Source organism: Bactrocera neohumeralis, chromosome 2, assembly GCF_024586455.1.
Source record: "Bactrocera neohumeralis isolate Rockhampton chromosome 2, APGP_CSIRO_Bneo_wtdbg2-racon-allhic-juicebox.fasta_v2, whole genome shotgun sequence".
Classification (NCBI taxonomy): domain Eukaryota; kingdom Metazoa; phylum Arthropoda; class Insecta; order Diptera; family Tephritidae; genus Bactrocera; species Bactrocera neohumeralis.
The window spans coordinates 83896858-83924551 of NC_065919.1; the positions used below are offsets into that span (position 1 = coordinate 83896858).

Consider the following 27694-nt stretch of genomic DNA (forward strand, 5'->3'; position numbering starts at 1 on the left):
AACGAAATTGGTTTATGTGGGCAACGAGTGTGTGTGTGTGGCTAAAAGAGGAATAATGTCAAAAATGTTTAGTACTTTTCAACAAATGCTTGTTCTTGCCCGCCAATTCCCTGTTGAGTGGTGTGTTGAAACGCAACAAAACATCGAAAAAGGAATCAATTTAGCTTGGGCAACCGTGGACCAATGGTCCGTTAGAATTCTGTACCGACAAATGTATTTATATATGTATGTATATCCTATATATACATATATTGTGTATATACATATGTACGAGTATATACTCGTAAAGGAAATATGTGTGTGTGTGCTCCGTCCACAGCATTTTTTTGTTGCACGAGAATTATGACAGGCAACTAATTAAATTATTTTTGATTAAGCAAGAGACTCGTGTCGGAAAATTAGAGTACCACCACTCGAGCTGGTACTAAGAGCAATGTTTCGTATATACAAAGTTTTAAATTTTGAAAATATTTAGCAAAATTTTCTAATAAAATAAATTAACTGTGGAATGATATTAATTTCATATCAAGTCACTTATTATTTATATATTTTCAAGGTTATCTTGTTAATAATGTTCCAACAATGATTTTGTAAGGTATCACTCTAGCTCTTTAAAATAGCAATAATATTAAATTGAATTTTCATGTTGCAATCATCGTATTCACCGATATAGCAATTTCGGCAATTTTTACGATGAGTGAAATTATGCAAGAAAGAGGTAGATCGCGTTGATCAACATGTCAATAAAATAAAGGAATTGGTGCTTGAGAATCTACGACTAAAAGTCAGAGCTCTTACTGGCATCGTTTAAATAGTGAAAGTATCAGTGAAAACCATTTTGAAAGATCACTTGGGCCTAAGAAAAGTGAAAATTCCAAAATCACTCAATTTTTTCGAACGTTAAAAAAGATGTCATAATTATGGACCGACACCTCTTGATTTTTGCACCACGATAAGCACAGTCGCATACTTCATTGAGTTTTCGTGAGTTTTTCGTCAAATTTTTAACCAATATCGTGCCACAACCACGGTATTCGTCTGATTTTACTCTGTGTAACTTCTGACTATTCAGCAAACTCAAACGACCGCTTCGGGGAAACCGTTTTGAGTCAATTTAAGACATTAAACGTGAGTCGCTACGCGCTTTGAAGGCTATTCCGGAAATGGGCTTTAACAGCTGTTTCGAGGACTGGAAAAAATGTTGACACAAGTGTATTGTGGCCAAGAGAGATTACTTTGAGAGGGACGACATAGATTTTGAAGAATAAATTATGAACAAAGTCTTACTTTTTTTTTGCTCATAGTAGTATAGGGGGTGAGAGGAAATATTGGTCTAATTTTACTCATTTTTGACACAAGGGTACACTATTTTTAGTAAAATATTATTTTTTAATTTCAGTAAAATATCTCATAGTTTTGCCGATATTTTAGTTAAAAAAAGTTATACGAGCTAAAATTGGGAACTTGAAAATTTTTGGACTTTGACTATTTTTTGACATGAACACGCCTGAGGTATAGGGTCACTATTTGTGCAAACTTTTGTTTCAAGAACTTATTGGTATCTTATTTTCTTAATACACCGGTCAACACGATTTTTGGGACTGACATCTACGTGTTAAATTTTAGTTTCTCCTATGACAAAAATAAGGAAACATTTTTTTTGCCGGTTAAAGTTTGCTTTCGTAGAAATTAGAGCAATTTTTCGATGATTTTTATAATTTTTCTACAATTTCACTATAGATTATAATTAGAAAATTTATTTTTAGATACAAGAGTCGTTTTTATTCAAGATGTGTGATAAACAATAATATATAAATGTAAAATAACAAGAAATTACTGTCTAAAAGTGAATATTTTTTGTATTTCTTTTATGCTCATATGAGCTCTCTGGTATTAAACCCCAAGCATACTTATCGATGTAGATCGGCCTTAAGCAAACTTAAAGAACTAAAGATTAATATTTAAGTGTTTTTCAATGTCTAGAATCAGAATTCAAGCATGAGAACAGAAACCCCAAAAAAAATATTTTTTTTTGTTGACCGGTGTTATCTTAATCTGTAAAGTGATTAAATCCAATGGAATTTAAATGGGAAAAGGGAGTAATCGTGGTTGTTGTACGATATTGTCCAGAATATCAAAATACTGTCATACCACCAACTTCGGCTGAGATTGTTAAAGTTGTTCCTTAGATATAAGGTCATTTAAAGGTACCACATCCATTGTTTAATTTTATTACTCGCTCATTTAGGCCGTTCTCTACCACATCGGGTGTAAATTGAATGCCCCCGACGTTTTTATTTATTAAGTCATCGCATTTTTAGTAGTTTTTAATATAACTATTATGAGTGGGTGTGATCATAGTCCGATTTCACCCGTTTTAACAGTGTATGAAGAGGTGCCAGAAGGACTTCGAATTAGTAAGTTAGAATAAAATAGCTCTTATGGGTTGTAAAATATTTATTTTAAAACTATTAGATGGTATTGCCCACTTTTTAAAAATTTTCAAACAGTAAATTTCTCTTTCTACAAAGATTTCCTGTACCAAATTTCAGTTTTTTATCTCATCTTTGTATTTCTTAAGCTTCGTTATAATACTTCATAAATTTTCTATTAACGGCATTTTGTGGACGTGGTAATGGTCCAACTCCACCTATCTGCAACACCAACATCCCTTGGATCACAAGTAACATATTTATCAAATTATCAATCTATAAAATTTTCTGCTCAGCTAACATTGCAAAGCATCTCCACCTCTGCATCAAAACAGAGTACTCCTTGCCGGAAATTACTTTTGAAACTAAATTCAAATCACTACTTTAATGGTTATGTGAGCTTTTTTTGAAATTTTCAAATTATTAAATTTATAACGGGTGATCCAAGCAGAAGAACTTTTTTCAATAGCCTTTTTTTGACAGATCACGCGTGAGTCATGTCAAGCTGTCATGTTATTTTTGTTCAGTTTTGTTTGGTATTTCATCATGAAAGTACTTAAGCCTGAACAACGTTTAGAAATCATTCAACTTCGGTTCAGGCCGTGGCAATCGTCAGTTACCAGTCGAAATGCTCGAATGAGTCATCGAAAATTGGACTCAACGGATGGACCATGTGAGACGTACCCGCGGCCATAGAAATCATTTAAATGCCAAAGATTGTTCTTTCGAATGATATTAAACATTCTCTTTTTTTCTTTAAAAAAGTTGGGAACGTCGAAATGGATCACCCTTTACTTCAATTATTGAGCTAATTTTTAACTCATATTTTTAATTCAATAGTATAAGTAAATCTCAGTTGTAAAACGATAATTAAGCATTTAATAATTAATTCAACAATATCCGCTTAAGATAAGAGTTCGTGCGAGCAAGCTTTACCCAAAAAATGCGCAGTCATAGCTTAATCATTTTCTACTTTTTTGGATTATAAAATGATTTCAAGTAAGCGAGATCATTAATTATTGAGCGTAAATAAGTGTGTGTCGGGCGCATTCCGGGCGCGAATCTATTTTAGTGCATACCTAAGCATGCACCTGCCATGTCTTTGTTTCTTTTTTTTGATTTGTGCAAACATACATGTTATGTATGTATGTGTGTGCGCACATACTTATCTTCGAATGTCATGCGAGAATAAGACTTGCAACTCATTACTTTTATTAGGCTTATTATGTGCAGAGCAAAACCTGAAACGGCCTTGAAAGGCCAAACAGCGGTAATTGGAGTGCACAAGCACATCTACATACAAGTGCACACATGTTCGTATGTATTCGTCACCAGACAATGCTTAATTTTCTTTCTATAAAAAGCACAGCGCGGCTTAAGGCACAAATACAACAACACGGCGAGTAGTTTGAATGAAAGTAAGTAGCAATGAACGATTATGTTTATGAATGCAGCCAATTGAGCAATCGACCAAATAGTTTCGGTTTTGATACACATATAGATGTGTGTATGTATGTATGACTGTGTGTATGTGCATAAAAAGCGAAATGAAATGCAACAATGCCACTTTGCTATTGTCCCCAACGACTCATGGCTATGTCTACCGTTATTGCATGCACCAACACTCACGCACACACATACACAAACAAATTGACATGCCCATTGTACCTTCAAACTACCAGTTTCAAACGGTGTTTCAGAGTTCGACATTTCAATGTGCCAGCACTCAGCATAACTGTTTCACCAAGTTTGGCAATGACAATAATAACATAACGGTAAATGATAGATAAATGCGAGTGAGTTAAAAATGTTATTGATAAATGTGATTTGCTAATTTTGAATTTTGTTGTAAATTCATATGAAATGCAGAGATTTATTTAGCCATAATTTTGCAAAAAAAAAGTTTCGGTAAATTAATAAGAAATGGTGCATATTTCAATTTAAAGCTTGTTTTTACTGACTCATTACTCTAAATATTGCTTGCAATAATTTAGTGTAATGCTGTAATGTAATAATACCCTTCACAGGTGCATTTCTTGTACCTTAAAAAGGGTATAAAAAATCCGTATATTGATTTTAATTGGTCCGTTTGTATGAGAGCTATGCGCCATAGTGATCCGATCTGAATAATATGTTCGAAAATTGTAGAGTTGCCTTGGAAAATATTTTCTGTCAAATTTCGTGTCGATATCTTGTCAAATGAAAAAGTTTTGTGTACAAGAACCTGATTTTGAACAGTCAGTTTGTATGAGAGCTATATGACATAGCGATCCGATCTAAACAATAGACTAGAAGATGATAGCGGTGTCTATGGAAATAAGCTGTGCCAAAGATTCGTGTAGATAGCTCGTCAAATAAAAAAGTTTCCCATACAGGTACTTAAGTTAGATCGGTCAATACGTATGGCAGCTATAACAAATATTGGTTCGATATCGTCGATTTCTACAAACAAACAATATCTTGAGAAGAAAAGAACAAGTGAAAGTTTCAGATTAATATTTCCAAAACTGAGGGACTAGTTGGCATATGTATATGCAGGCAGACGGACTTTCCCAAATCGTTCATGTCAAACTTAAGATACCTTGTGCAGGGTATAAAAACCCAACCTTTGACATGAAAATCCGTACATTTCCACCTTAGTCATTTCTATAAGCTTTTGACATTTCGAAAAAGTAAGCACTTGAGTATTACAAATTTATTTAATTGTGTATATTTTCATGGTTTTTTTTATGTTGATGGGAAGGAGTATTTTGTGCTTCAATGCTTGCTCGGCAGTATTTCAAATATTTTAAAACCAATTTCCAACGCACGCTTTAACGTATAATTTGCAGAAAATAAATCAATTAATGCAAACAAAAAAATCAAAATTATTAATATCTTCAGTACACAGTCACAAATAAATATTTTTTTTCTACGAAATCGCAACAGCAGGCCATAAAACATTCTCAATACACCCCACAAGACATTCAAAAGCCAAGCACCAAATATTGTCTATTGTATTTTTTTATTCGTTGAACCTAAACTATGAAAAATCACAATTTTGTCCAATGGCCGAGACTGCGTTTGAGGTCTTCCAACGTTATTTTTGGCGATTCAATGTTCGATGATGAGTGGCAAAGTAGTTCAATGAGTCCGAATGTATGGTAGTGATGTCATGAAGTGTGAAAGCAAGCTTCTCTTCCATGACCGAGCAAATATGTTTCACTAAAATCAAGAAGAATTCATGAATTACACACTTTAACATTTAACGTAGCACAAAAATTAATAATATTTATTATATAATTGTCACACTTACCGCAAATGCGAAACACGCTCACTAATCACTGCTTGAAGTGCCGCTGCTCGGTCAGGATTCTCACAAGTTGCATGGAATTTGGATGGCAGACTAAAATTTAAATTTAAATATTTTTCATCGAACTCCTCAGACTCAACACAAAACACTGAATGAAGCTGCTTGTGTTTGAACCCATATTTATATCTGCAGCAAAACTTAAAGTGTTCTCTTTCAAGAATCCAGCCACACAAACACACACACAGACACTAGTATGTAATGCACAGATCACTGCATTTCAGCATAAACTTTTGCAAAACTCCTTGTTGACATGCTCACATACATACACACACACACACATTCACACGAGAGTGTCTCCCTTTTTCACTTTTCTGCTGCGCTAGCCATTTTTTGCTCACCAGTCTGGTTCTGCTCATCCAGATTTGTTTTTTATCCTTGCCTCGCTACCAGCCCTGTGATGCAATACAATTGAAGGGGCGCTGCTTCACTTCTTTATATTCCACTCCAGAACACAGACTTTGTCGCTGCAATCGTATTATGCTATTTTACCTCGTAAATACATGTAATATAGTCTTACGCGTCGTGGCGAAAAAAAGCGTAGACATTTCTGCAAAAAAGCTGACATCTTGTAAAAGATGCATTCTCCAGCATTTCATGCCCGCTAGGAAATCTAAACAACATTTTAATTATTTTTTTTGGAATTTTCTGTTTGAAAATTCTGAAAAATCAAAAAATTTGGTTAATTTCTTCATAACTTTTATTTTTAATAAAATTTTGTTTTTAAATTATTCTAGAAATAGTTTCTGTATAATTTTTTTAATTTTTTTTTTGGAGTCAGAGATTTTTCTAGAATTATACGTTCAACGGAATTCTTTCGTAAAAGTAAAAAAAAATCAACCAATCCACATATTTTATTTGAGCACTGATCTGAATTGAAATCTTTATTGTGACGGTCATTACATAGGAGGCTTCAGGGGTGCATGGGTTTCCTCGGGTAAAAAAAAGCCTTTTTTCAAAATTTCTTTTCTCATATAAAAATTTATAATTTTTTATTGTTACAAACACACACTATAAAAAAGAAATTCTGAAATTTTTGGAAAAAAAAATATTTTAAACTCGGCCATTGCGACGCCATTTTCGGTGACCCCTCGCAAAAAAGATGCGCCCGCGTTGGCAGGATAACTCCTTGCAGATGGAAAAAAGCTCAAAATTGATTTTTTGGCAGAAATTTTTACACAAAATCAAAAAAAAAATTCTTTGTCCAAGTCTTTAAGAATTGTATCTCAAATTTCATGAAGATCGGAGGAGTAGTTCTTGAGAAATCTTGCCAACCGACGTCAAAAACACAGTTTCGAGAAAAACACGTTTAAAGACGGCGCAGTTAGCCTAGCTAGACTCGAGCGCACAAGTTCTCAAAGTTGTATCAACTTGAATTTGGGACAATATTCTAGAGGTGCTGTAAAATTTAACAAGACAATAAAAAGTTATTTTTTTTTGGAAACTCGTAAACCTATATAACCGCTTAACCTCTTTCACGTATATTTATCGTCCATTATGGTAGGTTTCCACTTTGTAATAACCCAAAAATACTTCTCTTAGAATTTTAACTTATCCGAAAGCGTTCCATGGTCACTGTGTATAGGCTACCCATCTCATATTTACGAATTCGGATAGAAAGTGAAAAAAGCGAACTCATATTTCTTTTGAAAAAATTTTAAAGTTTCCATTTATAACCTCAAAAACCACAAGAAGGCATCCAAAGGGCACAGGTTTGGGATTATTTGCTGATAAAAAGTTTATGGAATAAAATTATGTGAGCTTTGCATTAGGTTATAAAATTCAATGAACAATCATCAACTCTAGATTGCGAGAGGTTTCATTATGAAGAAGAAACTATGTGCATGAAATCATGAGATCTATACATCAGAATAGAGAAACTAAAAATAAAGCCGAAAAAGAGTTAGAAACTTAAATGGTTTCTATAAAAATAAACCAAAAGAGAAATAGAAATTTAACTAATTTCTATAAAACTGAATCCATAACCAACAATTAAGATCAAAAAGAATCAAGAAAACGATTGAAAGCTTAGACAATTCAAAAAAAGTAAAGAACCGAAAAAACTTAATTTAATATTTGCTAACAAAACATTAAAAATAACTAAAATATATTATATAATAATCCCTCTTTCAAATAATTCCCATTCAAATATTATCAATCGACTCTAAAAAAGAATAATTATTTCGCCTGGAGGACTTCAAGTCTATAAACATCAAGCTCAAATATTTTGAAAACTAGAGTCCTGAGTCCATATGAAATTACTGAGACTACTGTCGATGCTGAGCCCGTGGCTTTCTGATACGAATTTCCCTCAAACCTTGCGCAATAATTTTAAGATTGTTTCTACAGGGTTGTCTTGAACATATGGCTGCTTGCCGGAGCTGCATGTTCTACAAAAGCGCCCAGGTGCACGTAAAGTAAATGATTTTTACTTAAAAATTCTGTAAAGGAACAGAAGGTACAGCTAAACTAATGGATCTTGTAAGTATTTTTCACTGACCTTGGAAACTTAAACCCTTTCATGATTTTTACAAGTATAAATTAAGCACACATACACACACACATGCACACGCGTGCATGTAAGCCCACGTCTACAGGTATGCAATTTCCAAAATAACAAACAAACTTGTTTACGAAAAGTGGAAGCACAAAAAGATGTAAACGGCAGGTGCAGACGCAGAACGCAACGAAATATTTCGTAGACGCTATTGTGCCAGTATTTATTGGTTTATTTGCGATCTTTTCGGCGATGAGTGATTTTTATTTTTATTTTATTTTTGCGTGAAGATCTAAAACGATAACTGACGTATTTGCCATGCATGCGAGCGCGACTCTTATAGTTTCGTCCTTAATTGTAACTTCGTGAACTGAATAAACAAACAAACAACAAAAGTTGACACACACATACATATGTATATTATATTGTATGTGGTAAAATGCGAAGTGCATTGGCACATAATGAATTGAATGTATTTCCTTGGTGCTTGTTTTCAATTCAAATCGCTGCTTTTTGTATTTGTATGTCTGATTAAATGTTGTTTGAATCCGCGCGAACGGGAAAAAAATCCCTCGCTGGAGTCGAAGGGTTGGTTCTAGTGTCTGTGTCGGTCGGTCATTGCACTTTCGTTAAGCTCGCAGCATTTTGTAATGAGCATTTCGCTGTTGCTGCCAAGGGATCTTCACTGAACTGATCAACACAAAGCAGATGAGCCTCGGGAAACAGGTCAGCCCAATGCTCATAAATAAGCATTTCTATGAACTCTGTTTACCTCCAAGTCCAAGTCCTAACTTGCTGCCACAATAGATTTCAACACGTAAGTCGGTACGCTTGCGCACACAAGTTTATTACAGAGTTGAAAAGAAGTCGGTCAAAGGGAAGAATTGCAAATCCCTTTGTGTGTGCGCTTTTTTCTAAATGGACAACAAAGACCTAACATAACTTGCTCAAACTCCCATTGTCGCTTTGTTACGAATATTGTAAAGGTGACTTTAAGGTGGCAAGATTCAGAGAATAAAATTTACTTTGCATAAAGATTGTTCACATCAACTATTTGCCTCATGATGGTGATGGTGATGAATAAATTTGTGCCAGTATAAGAGAACTACTCTAGTTTCATTTCCCATTTCCAACTATTTGTATAATCATTGGGAAGTAGCCGAAAACGTTTCAAACTATTTAGCTATATATTGGGTAGTCGAAAAAGTATTTTCGTATTTTGTTAATAGATGTCGTTGTAGTCGTATTTCTCCAGTGCTACCAACCACATGGTTTCATACCATATAGTGTTGGAAAGGTGAGATTTTAAGCTTCATTTAACCAAAAATATTTAAATTCGGGGAATTTGAAAAAAAGTTGCAGCTGTTCAAAAATGAGTGAAAATAATGAAGAAACCGCTATATTTTGAAATGTTTGTATGAAAAAGGGAAGAATGCCACGCAAGCCACAAATGAAACTTGCGAAGTTAACAGAGACGATGCTGTATCAGTTCATGTAGCACAACGATGCTTCCCTCACTTCCATTCTGGAAATTTCGATGTGTTCGTAGAATAAGACAATGCTATTATGGAAAAGATTGACCAGGACCATCACATATGAAGCCATGACATCGCTAAGGAATTTAACATTCATCATCAAACGGTTTTGAACCATTTAAAAAAGGCTGGCCACAAAAAGAAGCTCGATATTTGGGTACCACTTGGATTGTATGTGAAAAATTTAATGGACCGAATTAACATCTGCGATGCTTTGCTGAAACGAAATGAAATCAAATCATTTATGAAGCGATTGGTAACAGGAGATGAAAAGTGGATCAAATACGACAGTAATGTGCGAAAAAGATCATGGTCCAAGCGTGGTGAAGCTCAACAAATGATCGCAAAGCCAGGATTGACGCTTCGAAAGGTTATGCTGAGCGTCTGGTGGGATTGGAAAGGAATCATTCACTATGACTATGCTGCTCCAGCCTGGTCGAACAATTGATTCTACATTTTACTGTCAGCAACTGATGGGATTAAAGCAAGCAATCGAAAAAAAACGGTCAGAACTGATCAACAGAATGGGCTTTGTCTTCCATCAGGACAACGCTAAACCACTTACGTCTTTGATGACTCGGCAAAAACTGGGAGAGCTTGGCTGGGAAGTTTTGATGCATCCACCATTTAGTTCTGACCTTGCACCATCGGACTACCATTTGTTTCGGTCAATGCAGAACTCCCTTGATGAAGTAAAGTTCGCTTTAAGAGAAGCCTATTAAAATTACTTGTCGGAGTTTTACGTCGAGAAACCAGAAAAGGTTTACACTGATGGAATAACGTTTCTCGGAAAAATGGCAAAAAGTGGTCCACCAAAATGGTACAATTGGTTCATTAAAGTTCAATGAGTTATATCGGGTGATTTTTTAAGAGCTTGATAACTTTTTTTAAAAAAAACGCATAAAATTTGCAAAATCTCATCGGTTCTTTATTTGAAACGTTAGATTGGTTCATGACATTTACTTTTTGAAGATAATTTCATTTAAATGTTGACTCATGTGGTTTCAACAAGATGGCGCTACATGCCACACAGCTCGCGATTCTATGGCCATTTTGAGGGAAAACTTCGGAGAACAATTCATCTCAAGAAATGGACCCGTAAGTTGGCCACCAAGATCATGCGATTTAACGCCTTTGATATTTTTTGTGGGGCTACGTCAAGTCTAAAGTCTACAGAAATAAGCCAGCAACTTTTGGAAGACAACATTTCCGAAGAAATTCGGGCTATTCCGGCCGAAATGCTCGAAAAAGTTGCCCAAAATTGGACTTTCCGAATGGACCACCTAAGACGCAGCCGCGGTCAACATTTAAATGAAATTATCTTCAAAAAGTAAATGTCTTGAACCAATCTAACGTTTCAATTAAAGAACCGATGAGATTTTGCAAATTTTATGCGTTTTTTTTTAAAAAAAAGTTATCAAGCTCTTAAAAAATCACCCGATATATGAAAATAAAGAAAAAGGAAAGAAAAAGTTTGATTAAAAATACGGAAAGACTTTTTCGACTACCATATATATAAACAGGTGAACTTCTATAACTCGAACTCTTGAATTGGCAATTGGTAAAATTTCATACAAATTTCCCTCCATAACTCGAAGTTTGTTTGTGGATTATGGTGTCAGTCGCTCAAAGATGAAAAACCTTCTAGAGTGAAATAATAAAAATGAAAATTGCTGTCACGATCTTACGCAGATTTTGATGCCGGCGGCGACAAGGTGTACCAGAATAACCAAAAGTCAAATAATCTTTGGTATTCATTATGTAAAAAAAATATTTTCTATTCTTTAAATTTTCCCCAAATGCAAATACAATATATGATATCAATCCTATGTTTACCGATTGCATTTTCCCCAAAAATACATCGCGAAAAAGTACATTTTTCGACCTTTGTGGGTGCTACCCCCCTTTAGTTAAACACAGCTACAGATAGGCTTTGTAGATTATTTTTTATTTAACGTCGAAATAAATTAGAATAAAATTATTAACAATTCGTTGAGCGTTCACGCACTCGTCCATTTAAAATAGTCTTCGAAATTGGACACTTCTCTTCGAATTAATGATGGTATGCAGGGGCGGCGTAGGATGTGTAATGGGCAGCTGGAGCGGCGTAGTGAGCCACTGGGGCAGCATAATGAGCTACGGGAGCAACGGTCTTGACCACAGCAGGGGCTGAGTAGTGAGCGACTGGAGCGGCGTAGTGAGCAACTGGAGCAGCGTAGTGGGCAACTGGGGCAACAGTCTTTACAACTGGAGCGACGGCAACAGCTTTAACGAGAGGTTCACGGTTCACGACGGCATTGAAACCGTTCACGGGATCCGAAGTGTATTGCACAGTGCGTTTGTAACCATCAGCATCAATCAGAGAGTATTCACCACGAACCACATCACCATCACGTTCCTCCACTTGGCTCTTGGAATCACCGGTGAGTTTGTCATCAACGCCATAAGAGAATTTGTATTGAGGATGAGGATCGTATTCCTCCGATTTCACAACAACCTTTTGGGCTACAGCCACAGGTGCTGCGTGCACGGCGACGGCAGGTGCGGCGTGGTAGACGGGAGCAGCGGGTATGTAGCCAGCGCTGGCCGCGGCGACGAAAGCGAGTGCGAATACAAACTGCAAAAGCAAATTGGATTATTAACGTAATATAAACATATTTCTTATATATTGAGTTCCCGCTGCTTAACGGTTTTGTGATTGAACTTACCTTGAAAGCCATATCGTGATTATTAGTTGAGTTCTTTGCGAATGCGAAGACAAGAAGTGAATGATACATGTCCGTCAATTCGCTGACACTTTTATAGTAGTGCAACGCTTTGATTTGGTCTTGAAAATTTGGTGTGAGTTTTTTGCTCTGCAATCTACATATTTCTTTTGCTAAAACCTGTTCAGCTGCAGTTAGTCAAAGGGCTAATATACTCTCCTTTTCCATTTTTATGTCGAAGCTACTTAGAGCTAATAAGTTGAAACTAATAACATTCAAATTAGACATACATATGTATACATATATAAATCTGGAGATGTGCGCTCTTTTAAATATGAATATGAAAAAGTGTGATATTAGTTTGTATCGCAGCCATTTGCATACAATTTTAAGTTTCCGCTATCAAATATAACCAATATATAACTATTTTATAACCAAAACTCAATTTTTTTTTCAATATACATAAGTGGTTTCTATTATTTTGTTTTTCCTTCGTCTGCAAACTTATGAAATATTTTAAACACCGCCCATTTCCAGTGATCCCTCGAAAAAAAGATACGTCCGCGTAGGCGGGATAACTCCTAAAATCTAAAATGGAAAAAAATGGTTTTAGTTGAAACCTTAACTTAGAGCTTGAATGAAGGGGAAAAACTGAAAAATGGGCAGACATTAAAAAAATGAAAGTTTACTGAAAATTTCGCCAAATTTTTTTTAATAGTTGTAACCGAAAAAAAAATTCTTCTTCCAAATCGAGAAATCTTGCCAACCGACTTCAAAAACACAGTTTCGAGAAAAACGCGTTTAAAGACGGCGCACTTAGCCTAGCTAGCCTCGAGCGCACAAGTTCTCAAAGCTGTATCTCCGAAACTATTACTCGGATCAACTTAAAAATTTAGGACAATATTCTAGAGGAGTTGTAGAATTAAATAAGACAATAAAAAAAATCGATTTTTTGAAAGCCGTAAACCCATGTAACCCTTAAATCTAGCCTTTATCAAGAACATATGTATGTAAGTTATGTTTCAGTAACATTTCAGCTTTGGCGACATCTAGCAAACCATTTATCAAAATCGAAATAAGTAAAAATTTTTCACAATTCATCAAGGTTATACCTTCAAAAGCTAGGCTTCTGGGCTTCCACAATTCGCACAATTAAGTCAGAAACTATTCCATCTAATTGAAGAGTTTTATAAGATTTTTTTTGTTTTAGAATTGATCGCTTTACATTTGCAGTTATGCCATAGGTAAATTTTTCACGGAAATCAAAATTTTTGTAATCAATAAGTGCTCGCCGACAGATAGTGACGTCCCACAGAGCATCACCGCACAAAAATACAAGCTGTGTGAATGAATAGAAGATCGTCAGTTGGCTAGTTAAGCGCACAGTTGTTACTAATGTAAACTCATTTATAACTAATTTATTTCACTGCAGGATTGCCGCTACATCAATCTGCAACAACATATTTAAGCATATATTTGTAATTATATTAGTAAAACTTTCAATTAACACGGTTCACCTTAAGTCTCAATTTCTTATGTGTAGGTGAATAGTATGTGTGCACCTTCAAAGATACAGTTATTTTCTTTGCTATAGCTGCATAGATAAATAAACGCACTGCAAAAAGTATAAAAAGATTTTTAAAATCATATTTGGCATCATTCACTTCTTGCATTCGTTGTGACAAAGAACCAACCACACGCTTAACACCGAAATTATTCAACACATTTCGAAAACATGGCATTCAAGGTAATTTTGCCAACCTGATCTAATTGTTTGCCAATATCAATAAAATGAATATTTCTCTTTGCAGTTTGTATTCGCATTCGCTTTCGTCGCCGCGGCCAGCGCTGGCTATCTACCCGTTGCTCCTGTCTACCATGCCGCACCAGCCGTCGCTGTGCACGCAGCACCTGTGGCCGTAGCCCAAAAGGTCGTTGTGAAATCGGAGGAATACGATCCTCATCCTCAATACAAATTCTCTTATGGCGTTGATGACAAACTTACCGGTGATTCCAAGAGCCAAGTGGAGGAGCGTGATGGTGATGTGGTTCATGGTGAATATTCCCTCATTGATGCTGATGGTTACAAACGCACTGTTCAGTACTCTGCTGATCCCATCAATGGTTTCAACGCCGTCGTGAACCGTGAACCTCTCGTAAAAGCTGTTGCCGTCGCTCCAGTTGTAAAGACTGTTGCTCCAGTTGCCCACTACGCTGCTCCAGTGGCTCACTATGCCGCGCCAGTTACTCACTACTCAGCCCCTGCTGTTGTCAAGACTGTTGCCCCCGTAGCTCATTATGCTGCCCCAGTGGCTCACTACGCCGCTCCAGCTGCCCATTACACTTCTTATGCCGCTCCAGCAGTCGTCAAATACCACCATTAAAGCCTAAGAAATGTTAAAAATTCGAATTGAAATGGGTGAATGTGTTATTTATGGAAATAATTTCCATTTGTTATTTAATATCGACATACATATGAATATGTACATATATTTATTTAACACCACAAATTTATTTAAATAAAAGGAAACCGATAAATTGAAAATAAATCGTTTTTAATGCTAGCGCAGCTAGAACTGTGTATTAATAAAACATACTTATACTATACACCATACGAGGGTTGCTTTTTATATTACGGGAGTAGAATACAAAAACAAATATTGATAAACCAAAATCTGTTTATTGTTTTCTAAATATTCTCCATGAAGACCTATACACTTTTGTACGGGTTTAAACTAATTGTCGAAGTACTTTTGTCGCTCTGACTGAGCTACATATCTCAAAACATAGGTTCTGAACACATCAACCGCCTTTACAGGTGCCAAAAACGCGTTTTGTTTGCGATTGACCAAGTGTGTGGAATACAAGGTGAACAATTTGTTTTTACAATTAAATGCAATTCATGCAATATTGAATGTATGATGGTCTTCCAGAACATATAATTCTAGATTGACCAGCAATTTGTAGATGCAGGCTCAAGGACCTAAGTTCCAGCAAGCTCCTGGAATTGTTCAGACTGCTGGATCTTTCTTACCATATGTGATATAGGAGAGGACGCAATAGGCTATAGGTCGCATTGCAAAGCCTCAATTTTTTATCTATCTCTGTTGGTATAGAAAGTTACATACATAGCTCTATCTATCTATGCTGTTCTAACTAATGATATAATTGTCTCAATCCCACGATAGGTCACAAGACGATCTTGCAATATCAGATTGCGCACAGCATCAACAGTTTCCGAGACAATAACTAATTTTGAACGACCTTCACGAAATACGAGTGATCTGTTAATTCGATTGGATTCACCATACCATCGACGAACACTGACCCTTGATGGAGCTTCATCGACATAAATTTAATTATAATAAGTTCATCGATACTGAGTTAATCCACGCCAAAAGTTGTAAAAAATAATCTGGATTCTATTCCATTTTTAGCCAAGATGAATATTTTAAGCTACTGCAAATAGGGTTCATATGTCAAAACGTTCTAGATATATACATATGTGGGACATAAAAAATGTCAAGCTCTACTATAATATGAATAATAAAGTTGTGATTTGCCAGATTGCAACACCAGCATTGTCCCGAAATATCAAAGGCAACCTACTTCATGTTATTGTGGTCCGACAAATGAGCTGTTCTAGGGGAGAAAAGAACGTGTACAAAATTTCAGAACGATATCTCAAAAATTAAGTGACTCGTTCGCAATATACAGGCAGACGAGCATGAATATATAACCTCAGCTCGTCATGCTGATCATTTATATATTTGGTCCAGATACCTGACCATCATGCTTATCAGCGTAGCGTTTTACGATTTTGGCGTTCTGACTTGAGCTTTCTCGCTAGTACTGCTTTGCTTCTGTTCTGTGAGATTCTTTACGGATGGTTCAAGCCTTGGGGAGAAGGTTGGTGAAGGGGTTTACCGTCGGAAGCTATCTATCAACTCCAGTTTCAGACTTCCTGACTATTGCAGTGTCTTCCAAGTCGTAGCAGTAGATCTGCTACTTCGGAGTGCAGCCTCCATTCACTCAGATAACAGAGCGCCGATACTAGCCTTGAACTCATTTACAGTGCGTTCAGGGTTGGTCAAGGAGTGCCTAACCTTGCTATCAATTGCATCGAGCATCTTTGCGATAAGACTGGTATAGGTGCCGGGCCATAGCGTAATGGCAGGAAATTGTAAAGCTGATAAGCTTGCAAGGAAAGGCACCCTAGAACCGCTATCGGTAGAATGGGAGTGGATCGGTGCTCCCGTATCCTCTTGTGTTCGGCTATTATATAGCTGGGCTTCGCGGAAGCTTGGCCAGCACCGAACCATCATCGGTACTTGCGCTGTCACAAAAGCCTTTTAGCCCAAGATTGAACGCAGGAGATCTAGTGACCTATTTGCCGTCAGTAAGGTCCTCTCCCTAGTTGTGGGGCTTTTAACAGGCCATTGCTCTATTATCGTCCATGCTTTAAGGTCGGGAATCTTACTAGGCGTCGTTTGCAGAAGCTGTTTGGAAGAAGATGAGGTGGAAAAACTCAACCCTTGCTTTATTGCCTGTCCCGCGTTCGGGAGGTCAAGACTTAAACACTTGGGAGCGCATACGGGATCGCATTGCGGAAATGTAAATTAAATGTTTGTGCAAATTTGTTTTGACTACTAAGCGTTTTGCCCATCTCTAAGTCCGAACACAAGAGTTCTTATATTCTATGGCTTCACAAAGGACTATACGTGCGATCATCGATCAGCAATCTAACCTAACCTAACTTATTAAATGTGTGTTTCCTTTAAAATGCGATTTTGAGCCTATCTGCTGTCTTACATTATTTCAAAGTTCAAAATTGTGCCAAATTTTCCCTAGACTTTATTTATCATATTATATAAAACTTTTTCAATCACTAGATAATTTTTTATCATCAAGCAATATGTGAGATATACTCATTGAATTAATAGAAATACTCCGCTTGTCATATGTAATTTGGTGTTAAACTTGCCTTAATCGGCGAGCTAAATACAAGGACCTCGGTCCCCTACACATTAACAACTCAAATATTTCAAATACTTCACACTCCTCAAATTCTTGAATTTTGCGATGTTTTTTAATGTAAGGTTCCGTCCAAATTTTACCCTTCAATATTTGTTATAAATTTAACCGTTACTAATTGTAGCAATATCAAACTGAACTGCTTCAAACCATTTAAATACATCTACACATGTTCGTATGTAGATATGTATTTAATTATGAGTCAAGCATAAACTAATTCATATTTATAATATTTTCGCACGTCATTACCTTTGTATGCGAAATTTTGTAAATTTGTATCAAGCGTGCTGAATGCTTTGATAAAGCGAGCTGACCTGTCAAGGCACAATTATACAATTTTCGCTCCAATAAAAAATACGGACAGGTGTAGTATAAAATAGGCGACAAACTCTTGTTTTCTATCATTCACTTCTTGTATTCGTTGTGACAAAGAACCAACCACACTTCTCTAAAATGGCATTCAAGGTAATTTTAGCGACTGCTTGAGATTAAAGCAACCTGATCCAATTGCTGCCAATAATATCAAATTTAATTTTTTCCTTTCCAGTTTGTATTCGCACTTGCTTTCGTCGCCGCGGCCAGCGCTGGCTATGTACCAGTTGCTCCAGTATACCACGCCGCACCTGCCGTCGCCGTGCACGCAGCACCTGTGGCTGTAGCCCAAAAAGTCGTTGTGAAATCGGAGGAATACGATCCTCATCCTCAATACAAATTCTCTTATGGCGTTGATGACAAACTCACCGGTGATTCCAAGAGCCAAGTGGAGGAACGTGATGGTGATGTGGTTCATGGTGAATACTCTCTCATTGATGCTGATGGTTACAAACGCACCGTCCAGTACACTTCGGATCCCGTGAACGGTTTCAACGCCGTCGTGAACCGTGAACCTCTTGTAAAAGCTGTTGCCGTCGCTCCAGTTGTAAAGACCGTTGCCCCAGTTGCCCACTATGCTGCTCCTGCTGTTCACTACGCTGCTCCAGTTGCTCACTACTCAGCTCCTGCTGTGGTCAAGACTGTTGCCCCCGTAGCTCATTATGCTGCCCCAGTGGCTCACTACGCCGCTCCAGCTGCCCATTATACTTCTTATGCCGCTCCAGCAGTCAATTACCATCACTAAAGACTATGAAGTCTTCGAATATTAGCCAAATCAATAATTGTGAATGTATCGGTTCTTGTTATTAATTTATGTTTGCATGTTTAAATCGATCAAAATTTTAAGTTAATAAATGATGTAATATAAAATCGTATCTTATTTCATTAATTTTATCAATTTTATTTCATTTTATTTTAAGTAAGATTAGGATAAGTGAATGATCCTTGCATAAATGACCATGAAGGATCCAGCTTGTACAACTTAGATCGCCGATCCTTTGTGATAACAAGAGATAAGTGTGGATCATAAAGGCTTTTATAAATCAGCTCAGCACTTAGAGCGTGTCATATATTCAACGAGAGACTAATGTCAATTCCAACGAAGTTATGGAGTATGAAATTTGTATGAAATTTTACTTCTATTGCCAATTCTAGAGTTCGAGCAATGGAAAACTTTGAGATATAGAAGTTCGAGTTATGGAAGTTCAAATAAATATTTATAACTCATCTGCTGACCGACATATTCGACAAAACGTTTGTTAGAAAAACGAAAATCATTATATGTGGTATATAGGAGTTGGGGGTAGTATTTATTTATTTTTGCCAATACTCCATATCATAAATATGCCACAACATACTCATAAATTGTTCCATGAGGTTCATTAAGGTACCATCACCAATCGTGTGGAGTACAATCACCTGAAAGTCTAAAAATCGTTGTGTTAGGATATATGGGAGCTCAGGAAAGACTTAGATGACACGATTCGGCCATTTTTGACACACAAACATACCATATTTTTTTGTAAAAATGTTTGCCAAAAATCCAATTCCAGTTTTCGGTTTTACCTTTGTCTACATTGACTGGTTATTTGTAACTAAAAACGTCAATTTTCAATAACGGGGATCATGTAATTATTCGATACCTAGGGCATGAACAGTTCATTTCGTTGTTCATTATGTTTCTAACAATAAAAATAACAATATTTAATTTTTTATGTACGTCCCGTTACCAAATTTTTTTCCTGTTAAACTATTTGCTTCTTGATTTGTAAAATCATAAAAAGCCAAAAAGGTCAGTAGGAAATTTTAAAATTTTTTTTTGCATTTTCTGTTCTCTTATACCCTTAGGATTAATGTAGAAACCCACTTTACCATTGGAAGGTTTCGAAAAAGACCCAAAAATAATAATTAGGGGAATGTCAATTTTTCAACGTTTATGTCCATCTTTGTATGCTTTTTCAGTACCTCAAACTTTAAACGCGTTTTTCTCAAAACACACTTTTTGAAACTTGCGTGATTCTGATCGAGGGCTACTCAAACTTTTTGCAAAATGTTCACAAAACGCCACTATCATCCCTATTAGATTCAAAATTTTTTATAATTAATTGACAATGTTATGACAAAATTTATGTAAAAAAACTTGGGGAAAATTAAAAAAAACGTTAATTACTTTTTTATTTATCAAAATTTCTTCATGATTCTATTGGGATGATAACCATTTACGTACTTTTTAAGAATAATTGGGTTTTTGTGTTTCAGATAATCCAAACATGAGAAACCGTGTCCGTCAGTGGAAAAACTCATCTCATTCACCCAGCCATTTCTCTGACAGATGTCATCAAAAAATTCCTAAAAAATTTGTTTGTACACTCCACGATTTACCTCATGATATATGAAAAAGTTCTATTGTAGAATAAAAATTTCTATGAAAAAAATGTCAAAAAACAGGCCAGATTACCCTACTGACCCCCTAATCAAGCAAAACAAGTGTATCTGTGGACAAACATTTTTAGGAAAGGTGGACGAATGCGTGCTCCCTATTGGGTTATAGGTACTTATCTCACAGACGCTATCATTCGCTATATCAATCAAATTTGCTGGTAAACTTTTTCTCTATTTTGTTAAGAATCGAACGTACATAACAATTTCGTGTACTTTTGTAATTCGATCTTCAGATACTGTAAAAGAGGTTTTATATCAACCCACACAATCGTTTCGAAACTGTTTTTGTATTTCGATCATAAGATGCTTAAATGAATTTTAATATCAATATCTGGTAGGAATCCCTGGCGACTAATATATGGTTTAACCGATAGTTGACTAGATGGGATAGTATTCAGCAACTTTCAAGTTTTTTGCATTCCATTGTGGAATTCGACGTACAAAATTGTACTAACTCAAAAACTTTAACATAGAATCTTCAATTATTGAATTAAATAAAATATTACATAGTTCCTGAAGCATTTCCTGCCTTAGTTTTAATTCATATGAACATCATTGGAACACGTTTATTGCCGAACTTTTATTATCACTTCTACGTACACAAGACTACAATGTAAATATGAACTATGTAGACTACGCAAGCACGCGCACTGCCAGCAACGGTACCATATACTCTTTTTGGCAAAACCGCTTTGATAAGCTTATTGTTGCAACAACTGAATGCTCACTTTCTGTTTCTAAGCGCGCTAATAGAGTGAACTGACCTGTCAAGGTACTATAATTTCAACATGTGTCTCACTCATTATTTTGCGTATTTCATGTATAAACATACATACATAATAAAAACACATATGTATGTATATATAATATCATAATTCAAAAGGTATGTCTAATTTTTATGAATACTAAGAAATTCCTTAACAGTTGCATGGTATAAAATTGGTCGCAAATTCACATTTGATATCATTCAATTCGTGTAATCACTACAGCACAGAACAACTTTACTCCTTACGAGACCAAATTTGCAAAATATGGCATTCAAGGTAAAAAGATCGAAATATTACACCTAATAATTTCTTATAAATAGTAAATTCCACTTTAATATTTGCAGTTTGTATTCGCACTCGCTTTCGTCGCTGTTGCCAGCGCTGGCTACGCACCCATTGCTCCAGTTTACCATGCCGCACCAGCCGTCGCCGTGCACGCAGCACCTGTGGCTGTAGCCCAAAAAGTTGTTGTGAAGTCGGAGGAATACGATCCTCATCCTCAATACAAATTCTCTTATGGCGTTGATGACAAACTCACCGGTGATTCAAAAAGCCAAGTTGAGGAACGTGATGGTGATGTGGTTCATGGTGAATACTCTCTCATTGACGCTGATGGTTACAAACGCACTGTTCAGTACTCTGCTGATCCCATCAATGGTTTCAACGCCGTCGTGAACCGTGAACCTCTCGTAAAAGCTGTTGCCGTCGCTCCAGTTGTAAAGACTGTTGCTCCAGTTGCCCACTACTCCGCTCCAGTTGCTCACTACGCTGCTCCAGTTGCCCACTACGCCGCTCCAGTCGCTCACTACTCAGCCCCCGCCGTGGTCAAGACCGTTGCCCCCGTAGCTCATTATGCTGCCCCAGTGGCTCACTATGCCGCTCCAGCTGCCCATTATGCATCATATGCTGCCCCCGCAGTCGTCAAATACCATCATTAAAACCTGTAAATATTGTGATTATAGTACATATAAAGGATTGTTCTTGTTAAAATATACCTGCGAGTATATACTTATTTATGCTTATCGATGAAACAGTGGAGTTAATAAAAGTTATAACTTATCTAAATACGAATATAATTTCTTTAAAGTTTTATTTGATAGTTTTGAATTACAAGTGCTTATCTGATAAGACCACGACAAGATCTTTAAAGCTTTCTTTTAACCGGGAAAATTCTGAAGTTCCTTCATTAGATTCCTAGGAAAGCTTATCCAGCTTCAGATGAACAAATGATACTCATAAAACGGAGTAAAGAGTTTTTGTAGTATTATCTGACTCAAGAATCGCAGTTGAGGCTACAAAAATTAAGTTTAATACAGCATGAAGTTTGATTTATAATATTCAATTGACAGATGAACAAAGCAACAAGATTCTGTTAGGAACTGATTGTCATAATATGTCATAGTATCCAATAATGTGGGCAGTGTAACACTAGAACCACGAGGAATTTATTTAAGAACTCATAGGCCAGTTAACAGACAACAGCTACCAGATTTCTGCTATTAGAGACTGGCACGCAAAGATGTTGTCGATGGCAACCGCAAAACCGTTTGGTTTGGGTCTCTGCGTCGTGTCGTGTTCGTCGTCGAAATATAAGTCCACTATTGTAGTCCAGAGTCGAAGAGACTTCAAGGAACAGTCGAAACACTGTACTTCATACTCCAAACTTCTGACCAGGAGCAGAGGGTGAAAACCGTTGTTTCCTGTTTTTCTTAAGAGTTGATCTATATCGTCTCTCTGAATAAGACCAAATTACAGAAAACTCCTTTTGCGAAAACAAATGGTCTTCCCTTATGACAATGCCCCGTCCCACGTATCCGTTTTTGTGGCGGTCGAATTAAGCTACGAGCTTTTGTTCAATTCTGCGTATTCCTTAGTTTTGACCAGAGCTAGGTTCCAAAATATACATATAATATTCAGTCAGATTTAATGTATTCATATTAGGATCAGTCATTTCTTTCAATTCGATGTATGCAAACTGCTCGACCAAAAGATGGTGTTATATTATCTATGTCAATCATGTTGAGGCAGACATATCTTTGTTTCAAAAGTTAGCAATATCCTATCATATATATAGTACATACATAAATGATCAGCATGACGAGCTCAGTCAATTAGTCATATCCTTCTCTATGTATGTATGTGAAGTAGTCACAAAGTTTTTGAGATATCAATCTGAAAGTTTACACACGTCCAATTCGGACAACTATAACATATAGCTGTCATACAAACTGAACGATCAAAATCTTGTCCTTTTACGCACAATTATTTTATTTGACGAAGAGTCTTCACGAAATTTAGCGGGGATTTTTATTTCAAAACAGCGGTACAATCAACGTAAAGAATTGTTTAGATCGAACTTCTGCTTCCTCGTCTTTATTGGGGTAAGCGGTGTCACGCGAGTTTACAAAAGCGCGTCTGTCGTTCTTCCTTTTCGCTGTTTGGCGGTAGTTGGAGATTCCAAATGTAGCCAAGTCCTTCTCCGCCTGGTCTTTCAAACGGAGTGGAGGTCTTCCTCATCTTCAGCTACCCCCGGCGGGTACTGCATCGAATACTCTTAGAGCTGGAGTGTTTTCATCATCGTCCATGCCTCTGCACCAAATAGCAAGACAAGGATGCTGAGTGACTTGTAGGGTTTGGCCTTTGTGCGTCGAAAGAGGACTTTACTTCTCAATTACCTACTCAATCCGAAGTAGCACCTGCTGGCAAGTGTTATCCGGATACTGTAAACCGAATGATATTATTCGAATAACGCCCTATTCGTTTAATCCAATTAATCCGGTTAGTTGATTAGTCGAATACAAAGAGCTTTATTTGAAACTACCCTTAGGGATCACAATCACTTTTGAATATTTCTCTTTCTGGGCATTCTTCAATTAAAGCTAGACGACCTTCTCATACATATTCAAATAACTAAATATTTTGAACAACCTTTTCGTTTTCACTTAAACCGGCCAAGACATTTTATTATAGTACATACCACGGTGGTTAAATTAATTGTGTCATTTTTAAGGCTGTGAGTGAAAATGTTTAACACATTGTATGTACTTATGTCAATGCTAATATTCAATTATACTAGACAAGTGAAAAGTGAACTCTTGTCTAATATCTGAAGGGCTGTACAGTATAAAATGATCTGCGAACTAATAGCTTGTATCATTCACTACTTGCGTTCGCTGTAAGAAAGAACCCGTCTTGGAGTTAAGAAACCATACAACATATTTTCAAAAATGGCATTCAAGGTAAATTGGCACACGCCTGAGACTAAAATAACCTGATCTAATTGTTTGTCAATTTCACACAATCAATTTGTTTCTTTGCAGTTTGTATTCGCACTCGCTTTCGTCGCTGTTGCCAGCGCTGGCTATATACCCGCTGCTCCAGTTTACCATGCCGCACCAGCCGTCGCCGTGCACGCAGCACCTGTGGCTGTAGCCCAAAAAGTCGTTGTGAAATCGGAGGAATACGATCCTCATCCTCAATACAAATTCTCTTATGGCGTTGATGACAAACTCACCGGTGATTCCAAGAGCCAAGTGGAGGAACGTGATGGTGATGTGGTCCATGGTGAATATTCCCTCATTGACGCTGATGGTTACAAACGCACTGTTCAGTACACAGCTGATCCCATCAATGGTTTCAACGCCGTCGTGAACCGTGAACCTCTCGTAAAAGCTGTTGCCGTCGCTCCAGTTGTAAAGACAGTTGCGCCAGTTGCCCATTACGCTGCTCCAGTGGCTCACTACGCCGCTCCAGTCGCTCACTATTCCGCGCCAGTCGCTCACTACTCAGCCCCCACCGTGGTCAAGACCGTTGCCCCCGTAGCTCATTATGCTGCCCCAGTGGCTCACTATGCCGCTCCAGCAGCCCATTACACATCATATGCCGCTCCTGCTGTAGTCAAATACCACCATTAAAGATTTGGCGAAAGTACTTAAATATTTTAGAGACTATTTTAGCAGATGTTGTTTTTATTTATGAAAATCTTGATTGTTTCCGATATTAAATGAAAATTAAAAATTATTTAAAACTAGTGTTTCATTTGTATTATGAGATAAGTTTAAATCGTTGTGGTTACATTTGAACTTTTTGTTATGAATTGTGCACCAAATTCAGAACAAAACCCAAAAATATTTCAAATAAATTTTGTTTTCAGTAAATTCAACAGTCGCTATTATGCAACACACTTATGCCAACGATTTTTCCAGTCCTCGAAACACCTTCGGCCTACAGCTCCTACAGCGAATTTTGTTTTATCTCCTCGATCGACTGAAAGCGGGTTCTGCAGAGCGGCATTTTCAGCTTTATTGGGACAAGTCGGTCAAGAACGGGTTTTTTATACATACTTGTAAAATATCTACCAAATTATTCGAACGGACTCACGAGAGATGTAGAGTTCTCTTGCCATCTCTCTAACAGTTTGCTGACACGATTTTCAAGCACCTTCACTTTTTAATAATTTCATCAGTCGAAGAGGTCGAAGATCGTGCAGAACAAGGCAGGGTTGTGTTTTTAATAAAACTTCCAACATTCGTAACGATTACGCACACGAAATGTGGTCAGAAATACAACACCTGTTCCTTTCCGCGCCATGATAACCGACTATTTGATTTGAAACTACTGTACTGTACCGACTTAAGCTGCTGCTGTAAGCAAACTGGTTGACAGATCGTGATCATATTTCGCTTAGTAATTAAGGACACTGCTACCAACTTAGCAAAATTATTGTTTTTTTAAATATTATCTACCCAGGAAATTTAAATTGCAATTTCCGGGTGCTTTTCTGTCCCAATTTAAAGTCAATCGCATGTACAGATATAATAAAACCCGTAAGGAGTATAAGAGAAGTACAAACTTTTGGTAGAAATAATATTGTATGTATGTACTTAAAATTATTACCCACTTGCCATTATCACCTCAGATAACTGGGCAAAAAATAGTAAGACTTTTAATTTATATTCGTTGAAACATTTTTTGCCTAGGTTGATATGACTGTCAGTGACATTTGTGCCTAATGTGGCATCAAAAAAATTGTTAGTGTTTAGTATACGGTTGCCTTTTTGATGTACATAAAGTGCATTGGCGATTTTTCAAACATTTACATCAACTGATGGTCAACCCCTCAATAAAATAACGGAAGGTGTGTTTGAGAATCAACGATTAACAATCAAAGATCTTACTGGCATCGTTTGAATATCAAAAGGATCAGTGAAAACCATTTTGAAAGATCATTTGAGCCTAAGAAAAGTGAAAGCACGGTTGGTTCCAAAATCACTAATTTTTTTCGAAAAGAGCGTTTCGTTAAGGTCTGTGAAACAATGCTTTCCTACCACCAGGATGTCATGAAACGTATTATTACTGGCGATGAGTTTCGGATCAATGCTTACGGTTCGGAGACAGAGGACTAATCGGCCGAATATCGTGGCAAAATGGAGTCAAAACCGAAAAAAACACGTCAATTCAGGTCAAAAATCAAGGTTATGTTGACAGAATTCTTCGGTTATCGAGGTGTTGTGCATTCCGAATTACTTTCGACAGCACAAACTGTCAACGAGAAACGGTCAATATTAAAAAAACGGTTTCCCATACAAGATTTTGATCAGTTTGTATGGCAGCTGTATTATATAGTAGTTAGTCTGCTATCAGCGGTTTAGACCGCTGTCTGGTTTTGTCGGTGTGTTCAGTAAGGTTTGCGATTTCATCATGTTACGTTTCACTTTGATACAACACTTGGAAATTGTCTGAGAATTTTTCGCAAGTTCATCTTATCCAGTGACTACTGTAAGAGCTCTTCGCGCAAAAAATCAGCTTCTTATATGAGCTCTTATCTTATATGACTTAATGGTTCCGTCAACAAGCAAAATTGTCACTTTTGTATTCCCGTGGTTCAAGAAATGCTATAACTTTTCCCAAAATAAACCGCTTGGTGAGGATTGTGATATGGCGGTATCATCGGAATTTATACCATTAGAAATGAGACAGAAAATGTCGTTACCGTAAATAGCGGGTTACAAGTTGTGGACCGACTGTTGTTTCTCGAAAATTAAGGAAATTGATGCGAATGATCCAACAAGAAATGCGTCGCCTAATGTTTCACGTCTGAACAGAGTCAGATTGCGTACAAAGTTTGGGAACTCGTTAATTTCCAGAAATGGCCCTGTCAAATGCCCGCTAAAATCATGTGATTTAATGCCTCTAGAGTATTTTCTCTGTGTTTATGTTAAATCAATTAATTTCGGTCAACCAGCGACCAGCGCACTATAGCCGAAATTCTTCACTGGGTCATAGAAAATTGGCGTAAATGGGTTGAGATATGCAAACATTCTGGCCGAATTTGAGAGTTTTATTTAACTTTAACATCACATTGTTGTTGTAGCGACATAATTCCTCCGGGTTAACAGTCTTTGGCCGGTTAAAAGTCCGGGTCCATTTCTGTTACGTAGACCCGACGGTGGGAACGGTTTATATTTAACCTCACGTCGTTCTTGTTTGTTGATCGCGATTTAATTCAAATATCCCTAAACTACTTGCATAAAAGAGACAAAATCTTTATAATCGAGGACT

General features: G+C 36.8%; 4 protein-coding genes and 1 long non-coding RNA gene across 5 annotated transcripts; 3 read left to right on the forward strand and 2 right to left on the reverse strand.

Moving 5' to 3' along the window:
* Nucleotides 1-5417: 5417 nt before the first annotated feature.
* On the reverse strand, nucleotides 5418-5860 carry LOC126765417 (uncharacterized). The gene is made up of 2 exons (XR_007668369.1): nucleotides 5728-5860; nucleotides 5418-5636 (listed from the first exon to the last, which is right to left on the reverse strand). It is a non-coding gene; the product is annotated as an uncharacterized LOC126765417 (long non-coding RNA).
* A 6006-nt stretch (nucleotides 5861-11866) lies between these two features.
* On the reverse strand, nucleotides 11867-12533 carry LOC126765336 (larval cuticle protein A2B-like). Its single transcript, XM_050483063.1, has 2 exons — nucleotides 12522-12533; nucleotides 11867-12430 (listed from the first exon to the last, which is right to left on the reverse strand). The coding sequence occupies exons 1-2, from the start codon at nucleotides 12531-12533 to the stop codon at nucleotides 11867-11869; spliced, it is 576 nt and encodes a 191-aa protein (XP_050339020.1).
* A 1720-nt stretch (nucleotides 12534-14253) lies between these two features.
* Nucleotides 14254-18669, forward strand: LOC126765152 (cuticle protein 19.8-like). The gene is made up of 4 exons (XM_050482752.1): nucleotides 14254-14265; nucleotides 14330-14884; nucleotides 16119-16130; nucleotides 18166-18669. Exons 1-4 carry the CDS (start codon nucleotides 14254-14256, stop codon nucleotides 18667-18669), a joined length of 1083 nt encoding a protein of 360 aa, XP_050338709.1.
* A 2728-nt stretch (nucleotides 18670-21397) lies between these two features.
* On the forward strand, nucleotides 21398-22071 carry LOC126765327 (larval cuticle protein A2B-like). The gene is made up of 2 exons (XM_050483052.1): nucleotides 21398-21409; nucleotides 21478-22071. Exons 1-2 carry the CDS (start codon nucleotides 21398-21400, stop codon nucleotides 22069-22071), a joined length of 606 nt encoding a protein of 201 aa, XP_050339009.1.
* A 2289-nt stretch (nucleotides 22072-24360) lies between these two features.
* Nucleotides 24361-25047, forward strand: LOC126765316 (larval cuticle protein A2B-like). Its single transcript, XM_050483042.1, has 2 exons — nucleotides 24361-24372; nucleotides 24454-25047. The coding sequence occupies exons 1-2, from the start codon at nucleotides 24361-24363 to the stop codon at nucleotides 25045-25047; spliced, it is 606 nt and encodes a 201-aa protein (XP_050338999.1).
* The last annotated feature ends 2647 nt before the right edge of the window (nucleotides 25048-27694 follow it).